The 16,276-nt window shown below is 53.9% G+C and overlaps 1 protein-coding gene across 1 annotated transcript in view; it reads left to right on the forward strand.

Annotated features, from left to right (window-relative positions):
* The window catches only part of TNS1 (tensin 1), a 224,381-nt gene that overhangs the window by 28,477 nt on the left and 179,628 nt on the right, over positions 1 to 16,276 (forward strand). The window contains exon 2 of the mRNA XM_033111937.1: positions 13,571 to 13,685. Coding sequence (XP_032967828.1) covers positions 13,571 to 13,685 — 115 coding nt within the window. The remainder of the gene's footprint in view (positions 1 to 13,570; positions 13,686 to 16,276) is intronic.

The raw sequence follows: 16,276 nt of genomic DNA on the forward strand, positions 1-16,276 counted from the left end.
GGCAAGGGATGCAGGGCAGAACCTGTTCAGCCCCATAGCTCGGCAGAAGGACTTGGAGAGATGTAAGTGTGAGAAGATACCCTGATTTCTCACCCTATCTCCTTTATCAGAACCAAGCCTCTTCTCTCAGGCACCTGCTCCAGGGAGGTCCAGAATGAGGCACCTGGCTTCCGTGTCCTCCCGATTTCTCAGTCACCCAGCAATAGTGTCTGTCCCTTGTTCGGTGCACTAACCACAGTTCACAGCCTTTTCCCAGATGAAGTGTGAATGTTTTTCTCTCATTCTAGGGCTTCCCAGGTAGATATCTTGGCTGGACTGTGGGCTTGGAGCCAGCACACCTGGCTGAGCAGGTCCAGCTGAGGGGAGAGGCAGGTTGTAGAAATTGAACCCTGGGGTTACACTGTGTGTGGTGCTGGCAGAGAGTGACGAGGGCATGCTCCTGGGTGAGTGGGGGAGAGGCAGGATATATGTAACCCTTTGTACATGTGTCCCAGGGCACGTACAGATCACTCACGTGTGTGCGTAGTAGCTCAAACAAGAGGACTTTCTTGCCAAGTTACTCAATCTAAGAAAATGGTCTCAGAGTGCCTACCCTGGGTGGGGCCCTGTCCTGGGCATTGTGTGTGTTTATGTGAGTCGCACTCTGTCCTTGAATGTGTGTCTACCGAAGGGGGTGGGGCTGAATCCTCTTTCCTTCCCCTGGAAGGCTCCAAAAAGCAGAGCTGGTGATTCAGCAGCTCCACCCACCCTCACTTGGTCCAGCCTGGCCAGAGCTCCAAGAGGGAAGTTTTGTGGAGAAATGTGTGTGGGGGGATCAAGAAAGACAGTGAGGGCCTGGGCAGATTTTGCTGGATTTCCCTGCAGTGCTCCCTGGGAAGATGTTTGGATCCTGCACCCCTCTTCTTCCCGCCCTCTAGACCCTGGCTATTGCCCCTGGGCTAAGGCAGGGGAAAGGGGAGGGGAGGGCTGGTGGGCAGGGGGACATAGTGCTGGAGAATGGTGGGAGGTGAACACTGGGCCTGGGGAGGAGGAGGGGGAGGCAGAGGAGGAAGTGGGGAAATGCAAACCAAATGTTGGCCCAGGGTACAGTCAAGAAAAACAGACTCTCGCGGGAGCCTGGAGCGGGGCTCCCTTTAGGAAGGGCAGGAAGGGCTGGGACAGATGTTTGGAGAAAAGAAAGAAGGGAAAGAAGAAGTATAAAAAAGTTGGAATGAAATGCACAGCCTGGGGGCTGGGCCATTCTCCTGCAGTCTCAGGCCTGGTTTCTCTTGTATTAAGGCCTGTCGCTGAGTGTGTGCAAAGGACTGTGTGTTCCAAAGGCTGGAGGGCCTGCATGTATACTTGGAGATGGGACGGGGCCAAGGAACCCCAGGGTATGCAGATTGTGCTGTCCTGCGTTTGTCTGTCCATTCATCAGTGGTTTGGGAGCGGGGGTCTACAGTGAGCAGAGCAGACTCCAGGCTGCCAACCTCAGATCAGAAGGCAGGAGAAGCTTTGGTGGTTCACAGGGGTTGTGTGTCTGGGGTTGGGGGTGCAGGGTGGGGGGGGCCCTGTCTCTAGTAACTGTCCCACTGCCCTATCTCCTTTATACCCCCTGCAAAGCAGGGCTTCTGCCCCACTAAGTCACCAGTGGAGCCTGGAAGGAGGGAGGAGACAGGAGGCTGGGACAAGGGGGTGGAGTGGGGGAGGAGGAAGAGAAGGAGGGGGAGCTGGAGGCAGGCAGGGCCAGAGGCCCGGCAGATGCTGGCTACGCAGGAGCAGCAGCAGCCTGGGACTCAGAGCTTTCTTCTGCTTGCTCGCGGGGGCTGTGAGCTCGGGAGTGCCGTTTGCAGGCCCCCGACTGGCCTGAGTTGAGGACCCACCAAAGATGACATGGATCTGTCTGTCCTGCATGCTCTGGGTAGGTCTGGCGACTTTAGCTAGGATGTTGCACACTCCCCCACCCCCCACCCCCCTTAGGCTGAGAGTCTGTGGTTGGGGGAGCATTGGTGGTGAAGGAAGGGAGCCTCTCTTCCTCTGATGGGTGGACGGACAGACAGACCTGAGCAGACCCTCAGGCTGAGTCCCTCCGCATCAGCAGGGCCCAATCCCTGATTCTACCGGTCAGGGCACCCCCCTCCCACCCCGCCCCCGGTGGAGTCCAGAAGCTAGAAGTGGAAGGTAGCCATCAGGAAGTTTGTTTCTTTTTGGAGGCTCTCCTGCTCCCACCCCGCACCCCCATACCAAGAGTTTAAGGGAAGGGCAGTGGTAGGGGTCTGGGGAACAGGGAATATTGACCTAGAAAATGCAAAAAGCCGTGCTGGGGGAGAATTCTGCTCTTCTCCATCACTTTTATCCCTTCTAGACCTACTTTCAGCTTCTACTCGCTGCCATCCTTTCCTCCACAGCCCTCCAAGCCCCATCCCGGGCCTCCTCTTTCTCCCTTCTTGTTCCCAGGTTCAGGAAGGTATGTGTTAGGGTGAGGGTGCCTGAGGGGAGGGCAGGCAGGGTCTGGGGGCCACATGGTGAGGGGTAAAAGTCGCGAGCCCAATAGGGACAGAGAGGGGCTGGGAGAGAGCTGACTGCTGCAGGACGGTGGGGGCTGGGGCTGGAGCGGCTGTGGGGGAGAAGGCATGCACAGGGGTCAGGAGGGCGAGGAAGTCATCCCTGGCTGAGGTTAACGTTGGTCTCCGAGAGAGTGATGGCTGGCTGGGGGGAGCGGGCTTCAGGCCTGGGATCCAGATGTGGCCTTTCCTGCCCCTTTCCCTGTTCTCACCAGTCCTGGGGGGACCTCTCTCCGCCCAGGCAAGCCCAGGCTGACGACAGTGGTGGGAGATCAGACTTGGGCAGTCAGGTGTCCTTTGGGCAGAGAAGGGAAAGGTGGGGGCGGGGCTGGCGTGAGGGGGTTTGGGTGGAGTGTGGGACTCGGGTGTGGGGATGGTTCTGAATAGCAGCGTGAAGGTGCCTGGAGCATCCTGCACAGAGGATGCGTCGGGGGTTCGCCTGCCTGGTGCCGCCATCTGTAATAGAGGTGCCTGGACCAAGTGCACCTCTCCAGGCCCTTCAGGCTCCCTCCCACAGGCGCTGGAAGGCCTGTGGCCTATGCCGAGCGTGGGCAGTGAGGGAGCCCTGCCGTGGGAAGGGTGGCAGTTAGACTTCCAGGGATGATGTGCTTCTGTGGGTGCTGGCCGGGAGTGCGGTGCCTGGGTTTCATCCCTCTGCTGACGGGTCATGGGAGAAGTACTTCACCTCGGTGAGCCTCAGTTTCCCCAGGGGTGAAACGAGGACAATGAGGGGGAGTTGCCAAGAGGTTGGCATGAGTGCCATAGTGATATTCCTGCCATCCCTAAGGGTAACACAGGGTGCTGGGGACCAAGGGCAAGTGTGGGTGCTGCCCCTTTGGGCCGCTCTAAGCCCTCCCCTTGCGCCTTTTCCTGCCCTCTCTCCTAGTTCTGTCCCAGCCCCTGTCCCTCCCCAGCTCTGTGGGACAGCTGAGCAGGCACTTGTCTGTGGGAATGGGAAGACACTGGTGGGAGTGGGCCGGGCAGAGGAGTGGCGCCTCGATGCCCACTGCCAGGGTGGGCCAGAGTCTGGGGGAATGTGGACTCGATAGTGGGCGCAGTGTGGACTGGACACCTGACCCTGTCAAGGTTCTCTCCCTCCGGTTGCCTGAGACAGTTGTACCACAAACTTCCTCCCTTCTGGGTGGGTCTTGGTGGGGCTGGGGTGTATGTTTGTGGCAGGGAGTGAAGGGGTAGATGGCACCAACTATGGAAAGGGGGAATGGAGGCCCCGGAGACCTTGGCAAGAGGGCTGCTTCTGCCTTCAGAGGAACCCGGTGGCAAGAAATCTGTGGACTTTGACACCAGACAAAGCTAGGCTCAAATCCTAGTTCCATCATTTACCAGATGGGCAGCGTTGTGTGCAACAGTTACTTTCTTAAGGCTCAGATTTCCTGATCTGTAAAGTGGGGAGAATAGTACACATCTTGTATGGCTGGGGTGAGGACAGAGATAATGTATGTCAAAAGACCAGATACCCAGGCATACAGTAGGTGCTCAGTAAATGCTGGTCCCTCCCCCACTCTGAAATCTGTTGCTTGGCTCACAAGATCCCCCGTATCCCAGATCTCATGTAGGGGGAGGGGCTCCCTGGGACAGGGTCCTACCTCTGAAGCTCCTGACTGCCCAGGGATTCTGCCCAGTTGCTCTCTGGCCAACAACTACGTGGGTCTGTGGCCTCAGAGCGGTACATTGAGGCAGGTCTGGAAGAGATAGGACTCGTGCCCTAGTGTGAGTGCATATGTGCCTGTGTGTGCACATGTCCCTGCACAGGGACAGCTGCAGACAGTTCATCCAAGAAGTAATATATCTGTAGTACATAGTTTTAACAAGCTCTAGAAATAAAAATCACTTTATTAGCTGAGGAGCAGAGCGATATATTATGCATAACTTGATTTTCTCTGCAAATGCCCCCATTTGCTATTACATATTTAAGAATGGTTTATTTAGAAAATAATTACGTGCCTGTTTATCAAGGCTTTCTGGTGTTGTGCCGATGGAGTTTTAGCTGCAGGCTCTTTTGTCCAGAGGGCCCAAGTTTGTTGTCTGGAACTGTGAAAGGGCTTATTAGGGTGGGGGGTCAGAGAGCCACAAGGCAGGACTAGGCCTAAGTACAGCCCGGGCCCTGCCCTCAGCAAGATGTGTGACCTCGGACTCATCACTGGACTTTTCTGGACCTCACAGAAACTTGGATATTATTCTCTGTGGCCACTTCCAGCTGTAGACAATGAAGTGTTCTCTTTCCTGGAGCTGGTGTCCTTCCAGGGCTAAGCACACATTTCTGTCAGAAGGGTCCTTATGAGCCCTCAGATGACTGGGGTGCCATGTCAACCCGCTCTGAGCCCTCGCTCCTGAACTTGCTCTCTCTGGAGTTTTGTGCATCTGTGAGGGCTGTGCCCACACGGGGCCTCCTAACGGTGGGTTTGGGCATTAGGCTGGGCTGCATGATACTCACCAGGATCTGACTTCAAAACCTACTTTTGCAGTTTTTCAAAATGATCTTTGAGGCACAAAATCAGCGAGAAATACTGAACTGTGTTTTTGCAGTTTCAGAGGAAATGTAGTGTGTTGGCCGGGAGTGTGGTGCCTGGGTTTCATCCTGGCCACGCCATTTGGTAGCTGTGTGACCTTAGGCAAGTAGCTTCACATCTCTGTGCTTCGGTTTCCCCACCTACCTATAGGGTTGTTAGGTTTTAAGTGAGCTAATGCACGTATACATTTAGAATGGTGTCTCTCACACAATAAGAGCTCAAGAAATGATAGCTCTTATTATATGATGCATGTGTTTAAGGCTCTACAGTATGTCAGCGTCAGAACTAGAACCCTGGTCTCCTGCCTCCCCATGCAGGGCTGTCCATTCTGGGAATACTACAGCGTAGAGCATATGCGGCCAGTGCGAATGGGGTGGTCAGAGTGATGTGAAGGCCGGGTCAGGAGGTCTTCTCCTGAAGGCCCCATGCACAGTGGTCAGCGCGCTGACTGCGGTGAGCCTGCCTGGGCACAAATCCTGGCTCTGCCACTTACTAGCTGTGTGGTTGGGGGAAATTATTTAGCCTCTATGTACCTTACCTGCATATATTTCTCTGACTTGCACAATTTCATTTGAACCTCATTGTAATTCTATGAGGTAGGAAGGGCAGGGATCACTCGTTCCAGTTTCCATCCCTGGTGAAGGGGTCCCACAGAAGGAAAGTGGTCTGCCCAAGGCCACATGGCTGCTGGGTTTGGTGTTCCTGAAAAGAGGAAGGATATGGGCTGGGGGCATCAGAACTCTGGGTGGAGGGGATTGATCCGGGGTGGAGGGGATTGTTGGGGAAGTACTGTGACAAAGAAATTGTGCAGTCATTCGGCCATGTAAGCACCCACCCATAGACCTGTCCATTTACCTCACAAATGATTATGGAGTGCTGACTTTCTTCAAGAAGCCTGCAGAAGTCAAGCAAAAGGTTATGAATAGATGTGTGTTATCAAGAGGGGACTTGTGGGGGCATTTAAGGGAGGACCTAACCTGGATTTGGGGGCATCAGAGGTATCAGGAAAGACCACTTGGGAGGTGAACTTTAAACCAGATTCAAAGATGAAGCTGAGAAATTAGAAATCCAAGTGTAGGGAGTGACAATAACTGAGGATGTAATGACAGGCTAAGCTGGCCAGTAGATGGTCTTTGGACAAGGGGACACTGACACTGTGACTGTCAAGTTTCGAGATGGCCAGACTCCAACTGTTGACCTACTGTGGGAAATGGCCGTCGTTCCGTGGTTAGGGACTTGGTATCCTGCCTCCGACAGACGTGGACTGGAATCTTTGCTCCGTCCTGCGTTGCCTGTGTGTCCCAGAGCAAGTTCCTCAGGCTCATGGGAGGACGTCGTGAGGCGTCCGTGAGGGATCAGTGCCAGCCTCTGACTGTGGCGCCGGGCCATGATGGAGCTCAGACTAGTCATCCGCTGAGCCCTCCCACTCCAGGAGATGATTTCACTTTTGGGCACAAAAAGGGACTTGGGACTTGATGCTCAGCAAGTTTGGGACGTGGTTTATGAAGGAGCCAAAGGGGGGTGGGCAGAGAGACAGCTGGCCAATGGGGAGAGGTCATCCAGCTCAGGAACTGAGTCAGGGGCTGAGGGTCACCAGGTGGAATCCTGGGCTCCCCAAGTCTCTGTGTGCTCCTTTGTCACATGGGGAGGGCCTCTGTTAATGCTGCTGTCTGTCCTCTGCCCTCCTGTGGAGATCCAGGGCTACTCCTAGTCAAAGAGCTTTCTCCTCAGCCAGGTGATGCCAGCAAGTGGTGACCTAGTGTTCTCTCCCCTGAGGGCAGGTCAGTGGGAGCGGGGTGTAATTACACTAGGGTACACGTGGCAAAAACTCCGTTTGATTCTTTCCTTCAGACTTGTTTTGGGAATGACGCTATGCTGGGCCACGGGAGACGTGGAGCATTGCAGACATGTGCCGCCTGCTGGGCAAGGAATGAATGATCCCACGAAACACAGGCCGCGGCTAGGGAATTTGCTGTGTGTCAGGCGCTGTTCCAACTGCTTTTTAGGCATCATCTCTTTGATCCTCACAACACCCTGTGAGGGTTACTATTATTAGCCCATTTAATAGATTAGTAAAGTGAGGCAGACAGGGTTTCTTTTTTAGCAACTTGCCCAGAGTCACTTAGCTAAGTCGGGGAATAGGGGCAAGTCAGAGTGCTGTGACAGGGCACCAAGAAGGCACAAGTGAGGAAAGGCAGGGATATCCGGGGGCACTTAGCCTGAATCATGAGGAAACCACCCTCCGAACCGAGGAACATTCTGCAAAACAGCCTTGACTAGTCAAAAACGTCCATGTCCTAAAAGAGAAATCAGAAGGTGGAGTGCTCTGTCTGGATTAAAGCAGGTGAAAGAAACCCAGCAACTAAATGTAATGCAGGATCTTGAATGGATCTGGAGTCCAAAATAAAAACCAAAACAAAGACCCAGGTGTAATGGATGCTATTGGGGCAAAAGGGGGAAGTTGGAATATGAACTGAATGTTAGATAACAGCGAATTTCCCGAGTGTGAGGGTAATATTGAGGTTAGGCAGGGAATGAGACAGGAAGAGAGCAGGTGAAAGTGGCAGAACGTTAACACCTGGCGAATGAGGCAAAGGGCACATGAGAGTTCATCTTTTCCAGAGCTTTTAACTTATCACAGCAAAACAAGAAGGCAGCGGTGGGGAGGCTGATTCTGACAGAGGTGGTGGTGGTCTCTCTGGAAAGATCTTCCCGAGGGGATCAAGTTTGAATAAGGCCTTCAAGAATGACTAGAAGCTTAACAAGCTGAGAGGCGAGGAAGGGCATTCTGGGATTAGGGAACAGCAGAGCAGAGGCTCAGAGGTGGGTGAAGGGCAGGGAGCTGGGGAGTGGGGACATGGGGATTGAGATGGCAGGCTGGGCTGGGTATGGACCAAGGCTGCTTTCCTTGCTGGCTTCAGGGAATGCAGGTTTTATCTTGGAAGGCATGGGAACATTTTGGGGTGAGTAAGGGTGTCAGTGACCCCGTAGAGTTGTGCTCCTTAGAGGCTGTGTGGGGAAGGGGCGCCAGTGTTGGGGGGACCCTGGAGTCTGTTGCAACAGCCACAGGCAGAAGTGACAAGGCCTCCAATAGGCAATGGAATCAAAAGGCACAGGAGGGCTGAGAGAATGTTTAGGAAACAAAATTCAGAGTCTGGCAACTGGTTGGCTTGGAGGGTGGAGGGCAGGGAGGAGTTGAGAGTGATTCAGAGTTTTCCACCCGGTGTGACTAAGAACATGGTCAGGATATTAGCTGGCTAGGGGACTGTGTGTGTGGGGGTAAGGAACTTTGTGTATGTGAAGGTCAGGTGGGGTTGGGAGAAGTTGCGTTTGAGGTGCCCCAGGGACTCCTAGAGGCCAGGCTGCAGCTCCTTTGGGAGGCCAAGTCTTTCCCATAGAAACGATGGCTGATACCAACCAGGTCCTGGTGTTGCAACCCAAGGCAAGGAGACACAGAGGGTGGAGGGCCAGGAGGCAGGGAGAGGGTGGAGCTGGCACTCCACGTCTGTCCTAGGCCTGTGTTTTGGTGACTCTCTTTCCCAAGGCTCACTAACTCACAGTCTCCTGTCCTCTTGCCACGTCATCCAGGGCTGGTGGTATTGGCACAGGGAGCCTAGCTAGGGCAGGGCTCGGGAAGTTCCTTGGGGGAGGAGGAACTTCTAATGAGCTAAAGAACCCCTCGGATTATCATCCCCTCCATCTCCAACCCCTCCTCCAACCCCACCGAACTGTGCGCCCCATGGGGCAGGGAGGAACCAACAAACAGCCTTCTCCGTCCCAGGGCCAAGGACTCCCGCCAAGGCTGTTCAAGCCAGATGTGCCACACCCCTCTGGCTGGGACATGCATCTGGCAGGCAGGCTTGGCTGAGTGGAGGCTGGGAGGGAGAGGATCCCCCTGAGGGCCAGGAAAGCCCTCTGATGCTGAGTGGGCTTGTCACGGGGCCAGGGCTCTGGGCTTGGAGGGTGGGGAAGGATGACTTCTGAGCTGGGCCATTTCCCTGGTCTGGGCTCTAGCTCTGGAGGGAGATGGGCATTGGAGAGACCAAGCAGCTCTGGCTGTGGCAGTGCCTCTTCTGTCTCTGAGTTCCCCCAGGTCCCTATAGCAAGGCAGGGGCTGGGGAGTGCTTTGTGAAGCTATCGCCACTTGTTAGCAAAATGATAGTCATCGTCATAATAAGCCATTACCCTTGAACGGAGCTTTGCACTTTCTGGGCTCATTCACACCCTCTACCTGTACCTGTAGAGCAGCCGTGGGCGAGGGCAGAGTAGGTTCCAGACCCCTGTTTTCCTTCTTCGTCCCGATTTTAACATATGATTGTTGGGAAGTTCTTTTTCCCCCTTGAGTCTAATCATGCGTCCTTGTAGCTTCTGCGCGCTGGGCTTTGTTTTGCCTCCAGTAACTTCATAGATTATGTCCAGTCTCTGCTTACAACGATAGCTCCTTCAGATATTTGAAGATAAGAGGCTCACCCAGCTTAGACTCTTCTCCATTATCCTGGAGCCCTTCAGACATGTGTGGGCGACTCAACAAGATCACCAGATACCCCCTTCTATAGCCAGGGAAATCAACGCCAGCAAGGGCAAGGTCACAGCCTGGGGCCACTTGCCTGGGGGTGGCTGAGCTGGTCTCCTCACTACCACCAGTGTTCCCCAGCCTCTCCTGGAGGGGTGATGTCTCATTGGGCATCCTGCTCTCTGTATCCATCAGCATGTCCCAGCCCTAGCTCCCCCAATTCCTCCATCTCAAACTGGCCCCCTGTTTCCCCTGCTCTGTCTGCACTCAGACTGTGTTGTCCAAACCCCTCATTTTTCATTTGGGGACTGTGAGGCCCAGAGAAGGTCACTGATGTTCTCAATGATGCCAGCCTAGAAACTACCATGTTTCCCCGAAAATAAGACCTAGCCGGACCATCAGCTTTAATGCGTCTTTTGGAGCAAAAATTAATATAAGATCTGGTATTATATTATATTATATTACATTGTATTATATTATATTGACCCAGTCTTATAGTAAAATAAGACCGGGTCTTATATTAATTTTTCTCCAAAAGATGCATTAGAGTTGATTGTCCGGCTAAGTCTCATTTTCGGGGAAGGGCGGTAGGTCTCTAGACTCCCATCCCAGTGCTTAGAGAGGCTGTGAACGAGGCCAGAGAGTGTAGCTTAAACCCTGTTTCTGTTCTCACAGAAGAGAATGCAAGGAGAGATTTTATAAGCTCAGATTTTATGGGCAGGCAACCCAGGGCTGAGGGGAAAAGCTTGGGCGTTTGCTTGTCAGTCTGGAAGGCTCCGCCTGTTCCCCATCTGTTCACTGGGCAGCCAAGACCTTTCGTGAGATCCCACTGCCCCAAATATGCTTTGGGGAGGAGGCTTTGGGGGAAGGGCTGGCTTTGGGGTATAGGCAGAGAAGTCTGGGGTGTAAGCTAGAATAGGGAGTTCTGCCTGACTTAGAGGGAGAAGCAGGCTTGGGTGTTCCAGAGCAGGACTGAAACGAATGGGCTGTAGAGCTTCCTGCCTGCTTCTCTAGCCAGGCCTTAAATTGAACCCCGAGTCCCCTCCCGGCACCTCCTCCCACTCAAGGCCAGGGCTGCTGCAGTTGACATTGGGCCGGGCCCCCTTCCTGGAATATATGTGACCGAGATTATCCGGAAAGCTGCCAGCCAAGGGCTGAGATGGGATCGCCAGCAGGGTGAGACCTCAGAATGGAAGGGACCTGCCCCTTGTTGTGGCATGGGGGACACTGAGTGAGGTCCAGAGCTGGACAGTGGCCTAACCCCACCCTCATGTCACCCCCAGAGGAAGCTGGAAGCACTGCTCCTAAAACCCAGCTCTCTGGAATATCAGAACCCAGGCCCTGCTTCCTGGCCTAGCCACCAGGGGGCACTGCTGGGCTCCTGGCACCTATTCCTGGCACCCATTCCGGGGCTCCATCACCCTCTGCTCTCTCTTCCACCCCTGCTTTGTCTCTGCTCCCTCCTGCCTCCCCACTATCTCTATCTGTCTACCTGTCTCTTGCAATTTTGAGACAATGTCAAACTTCAGAAAAGTTACCGTCTCATCCTCTTTCCCCATTGAAATGTGGCCAGTTACGTCCTTATGGCCAATGATGTCCTGCACGGGCGTGGAAAGAGTTCAGTTCAGAATCAGCCACTGCATTTGGCTGTCATGTCTCTTCAGTCTCCTTCAGTCTGGAAATCTCCTCCATCTTTCCTTGACTTTCGTGGGACCTTGTCACTTTTGAAGATTCCAAGCCATTTAATTGGTAGGTTGTCCTTCAGTTTGGGTTGGTCTGATGTTCCCTCATGCTTAGATTCAGCTTGTGTCTCTCTGGCAAAACTGTCGCAGAAGTGATATTCTGTTTTTAGTGTATCCCTTCCGTGGCCCACGATTTCCGTTCATCCCATTGCTGGTTAACTTTGGCCACCTGATTAAAGTGGAGTCTGCCAGGAAAAATTACTTTTTTCCCCTTGGTGATTTACAAGTATGATGTGGGGAGGTGCTTTGAGACTTGTAAATATTCTGTTCCTCAGATTTCAGTTTATTCACTTATTTCACGTATCAGAATGGGCTCATTTAAGCCATTCCTGTCATTATGTGTTTTGATGCTCAGATCTTCCCAGATTGAGCCTTTGGGGGCCCCTTCCAGCTGGCTCCTGTGCCCTTTTGTCTGTCTGTCCCCCTTTGATTCTCGGGTTCCCTTTATAGTCTCTGTGTATGTCTATCTAATCTCCCACAGTCTCTGTGTTGGCCTCTGTCTTTCTTTGTTTCTGCCTTTATCTTGGTCTTTTCCCCCCTCTCCGTCTGACTCTCTGTGGCGTGGCTTCTCTCTGTCCTTCTCTGCCTACTCTCTCCATCTGTCTCTCTGTCTCTGTTCATGCTCGTTTTGTCTCTGTCTTTCCTCTCTACCCTCTCTTCCCCCCCACCCCTGACCCCTTCCCCTCCCGGCTCAGCCTCTCTCTATTTCTTTGCCTCTTTGTCTCTCTAGCTTTCTCTCTCTCTCTCAGTTTGTTTGTATTTTTTTTTTCTCTGTGTCTCTCAAGGCTCAGTCTCTTTTTTCCCCAGAACTCACACATATAGTGTCTTCAGATAGGAGTCCCGGACATGCTGGGTTTGTGGGACACTTACTTTTCCTGCTCTGAACACACAAGTCTACCCTCCCTGCCCACGCCCCCGCCCCTGCCCCAGAGCTGGGAGATTCTAAAGCAGGGTGCAGTAAGGGGACGTGGAAGGGAAGAACCCTCTCCCCAGAACTGCAGGTCTGCGAGATCTTGTCTCTATGTACGGACGGTGTCAGAAAACTCTGTGCCTGGGAGAAGGGGGAAGAGGGAGCTGCCGGTGTCTGTGTTCTGCTGGCCCCTGCTGCTGCAGCAGGGGAATGAATCAGATTAGACACCAGGGTGAGGCGCCTTGGGAAGGAATGGTGCCTGCAGGCAAGGGGATGACTTCTCTGGGAAGTCCTCTAAATAGGGGAGCTCCCCGAGCCTGTGCCTGGGCTGGGGGAGGCAGGTGGGAGGAGAGTGATCTGAAGTAGCATGGGTACAGGGCTTTGTGCCTAGAGTGTGTTCCCATACGTGGTGACAAAGGACAGACCGTTAGAGCTCAAGGGTGTGGTGTCCCTCCTCGAGATGTCCGAAGGGAGAAACTGAGGCCCGTGGCAGTGGTGGGGTGGTGACTGGCCTAGGAGCCCCCGCAGGTCAGACACAGAGAAGGCTTGGGCTGCCAGACTGCCTCTCATGTGTGTGGTGGTGTAGTTTTAAAAAGGATACTTAACATACCCATATTTTCCTAGTGCAAAGAACAGAAAATAAAAATGAAGATGGAAGAAGCCTTCTGGGCTGTGTAGTGAGGGTGAGAGAGAGAACTGAGAGACATGGAATCCTGGGAACGTGGGTAAAATGTTAAGGACTATCAGCCGTCGATGGAATACCACCGAGCAGTGAAGAGGAAGGAGCTACGGCTCTGTGAGGCCACATGGATGAATCTTGCAGATAGTGCTGAGTGAAAGAAGCCAGGCACGAGGCCGTGCTGTACAGTTCCATTCATATGAAGTTTAAAACTCTGGCGAAATGAATCTTTGGTGATAGAAGTCGCAGTAGTATTTACCTAGGGAGACTTGATGGGGACGTCCCTGAGGGAGTCTTCTGGGATGTGGTTACATGGGGCATGCGTGTGTAAAATTGTATCGAACAATACATTTAAAGTGAGTACATTTTGCTAATAAAGTAAATAAAAAGAAAAAAAATGATTAAGGAAACATGGAGAGGCCCGTGAGCCCCAGTGTGCTGACTGCACCGAAGGCTGGAAGTCTGGGTTGCACCCACAACTTTCTCTTTCCCTGGACACCTCCTCCCAGAAATGGGCTCAGACCTTTCACACCTGAAGGGGCTCTCCCCTCTCCTCTCCCTAGTCCTTGCCTGTGTCTCCCCCAGGACCCCCAACTCCTTCCCTGGGAGCCCAGCCTTCTGCCCAGGCCTGATCACTGTGCCTCTTGTTCCGCAGCCCGAGGACCTGGAGGCTCCCAAGACTCACCACTTTAAGGTGAAGACCTTCAAGAAGGTGAAGCCCTGTGGCATCTGCCGGCAGGTCATCACCCGGGAGGGTTGCACCTGCAAAGGTGAGCAGCTGGTCGGGCCAGGGGGGTGGGGAGCACGTCCTCATGGGAATGAGAGAGCCTGCGGCCAGGTCAGGGTAGGACTCAGCTCTGCCAATGTCTTTCTTGGGGTCCTGCCCTGGTGCTCGGTTCTCATCTGAGAGGGGATGCTGAGCACAGCAGATGGCACGCCTGGGGTGTGTGTGTGTGTGTGTGTGTGTGTGTGTGTATGGCACATGGCAAGTGAGGGGTGACATGGAGATGCCATGTAGCCTGTGTGTGCATGACGCAGATGGCATGAAGGAGATATGTGGGTAGCATACAGATAGCGTGCGAACGGCATATGGAAGGTGTATGGATAGTTTGTGGTGGCATGTGAAGGCATGTGAGTAGCATGTGGAGGGCCTGTGGAGGACACCTGGAGGTCGTGTGGGTGGCACGTGCCTGGCACGGGCAGTACTGCAAAGATGCCATGCCACAGTCCTCCCCTGATAGCAGCCTACGGGTGAGATGAAGAGGCCTCAAGTCAGACTGTGGGACGGGCTGTTGGCTGCTAGGCTTTTTCAATCACTGTTCTCATGCTCCTGGAACAGCCTGGGGTTTGGCTGCCAGAGAAGTCAGTGTCTTTCCCAGATCACACAGTGAGATCAGCAGGAGGTCCCTGCACCCCGTCTCAGTGACTGACACTATCACCCACCCATTTGCCACATCAGATGTCTCCCTCTCCTTCATCCCTACCTCCCATCAATTGTTAGGGGTCCCCATGCAACTTGAGTCACTGAACTTCTCTGCAGCCAATTCAGGCTGCCACATCTGTCACCTGGACGACTGACTGCAGCCCCTCTGCCTCTTGTTGCCTGACCCACCCTCACCAATCCATGCTCTATGCCCGCTCCCAGCAGGACTCAATGTAGATCTAGTTATGTCAGTTCCCCAGTAAAACCTTGGGAGTCCCCAATACCGGTAGACAAAACAGAGACCCCTTCCTGCGGCTGCAAGGCCTGGTGGGACCCACCCCTTGCCAGTTGTCTGATCTATCCCCTCAACCCCTCTGTCCCCCGAGTCCATACTTAAACCAGCTGCACCGTGTGCAGCTCCCGAAATGCCAGTTATGTCCGGTATGCCAAAGGGGCTCGGCTCCTTCCTGCTCTGGAGCCTTTATTCCACCTGGACTCTCCCCTTCTTCCTTCCCTCTGTGCCAGAGTCCTAGGTGGGCTGCGAAGCTGGCAGCACAGCCTAGTGAACACTTATTAAAGCACGTAATTAGAGCGTTTGCATGCCTGATTCCATGTAACGCTCATGGCATCCAGGAGGGCTGGTGTCATCCTGTTTTTCCATCCAGAGGAGAAAACTGAGACTCAGAGTGGGTAAGTCTCTGGCCACGGCACACAGCTGGCTGGGTTGGAGTGGGCTTTTCAGGGGATGTGTTCTCTCCGGGACGGAAGGCTTCTAGATGAGGCATTTCAGCTGGATGTTGGAGGGTGGATAGGTGGATGGAAGGTGCGTGTGGAGGGTATTCCAGGCAAAGCCGGCTATAGCAAAGGGCAGGGAGAAGGTTCCTGCTCCTAACTGAAGGGCTGAGTTTAGGAGGCCAGCAGGAACTTTTGCAATACCGAAATCAGCCACATGGTGTCACCCTCCTCCTAACGGGTCTGGCTGGGTCAGGTGGTGATTTAGGGTAGGAGAAGTCCGGAAGGAATTGCTGAGGCCTTTGCATTTCGCTTGCATCGCCACACCCCACCCCACCCTGCCCAGAGAATCTGCTTAAGTAAGCCCCAGGCCCTCCCCCCAGTTCCTTCCTTCCTTCCCTAGTGTCACTTCCCTTCACCTCGGTGACCCCTACCGCTGCTCTCAAAGGAGGCAGCAAGGGGTGGGGTAGAAGGAAGTCCCAATACACTAACTGTGTGACCTTGGGCACATCTCTGGCCTTACCTTCAGAGGTGGTCTGTGGTCCTATGCTCCCTATGACGAGGCTTGAGGGCCTGGGTTGAGGAGGGGATTTGACCCCATGTGAATGGAAGCCTCCCAAGGTGAGCAGGGATGACCCTGGTTTTACCTGGTTCAGAGCCTGGCTCTGCTGGTGTGAACCAGAGTGGAGGGCAGGTGGCCAGTGAGCTGCCAGGCTGGTTTGGCAGTTCTGGGTGTTAGTGAGAAGAGGGAAGAAAGCCAGGGCCACACTCCAGAGGCACCACCAGGTGTCAGGACTGGGCCATGGAAGGACCAGGCGCCAGCCCAGCAAGAGAGGAAGGCCCACAGTTTCACGGGCCACATATGCATCCTCAGTAAGAGGGTTGGAGTCACCAGGCCTGTGGGAAGGGTGGGGGCCACTGGGCTTACTGTGGGAGATGCAGGTGTGGGCCAACTCTGTGTTTGGCCAGGAAAACACAGACCCAGGAAATCATCATGGCATGTGATGGATAGACCCGCTTATCCATCCATCCATCCATCCATCCATCTGTCCGTCCGTCCAGAGATGCAGGTATGGTTGTACGGGTTGTTCCCTGGCTGAGGGGGCAATTGTGGACTAAAATCCAGGCCACGTTTTATTCACCAAGCTCAACCCAAGGAGTTTGCTGTTTTCACTGGTTCTTCTAGTCTTGGGTTACAACCCAGTA

The sequence above is a fragment of the Rhinolophus ferrumequinum genome, chromosome 8, assembly GCF_004115265.2.
Source record: "Rhinolophus ferrumequinum isolate MPI-CBG mRhiFer1 chromosome 8, mRhiFer1_v1.p, whole genome shotgun sequence".
NCBI lineage: Eukaryota > Metazoa > Chordata > Mammalia > Chiroptera > Rhinolophidae > Rhinolophus > Rhinolophus ferrumequinum.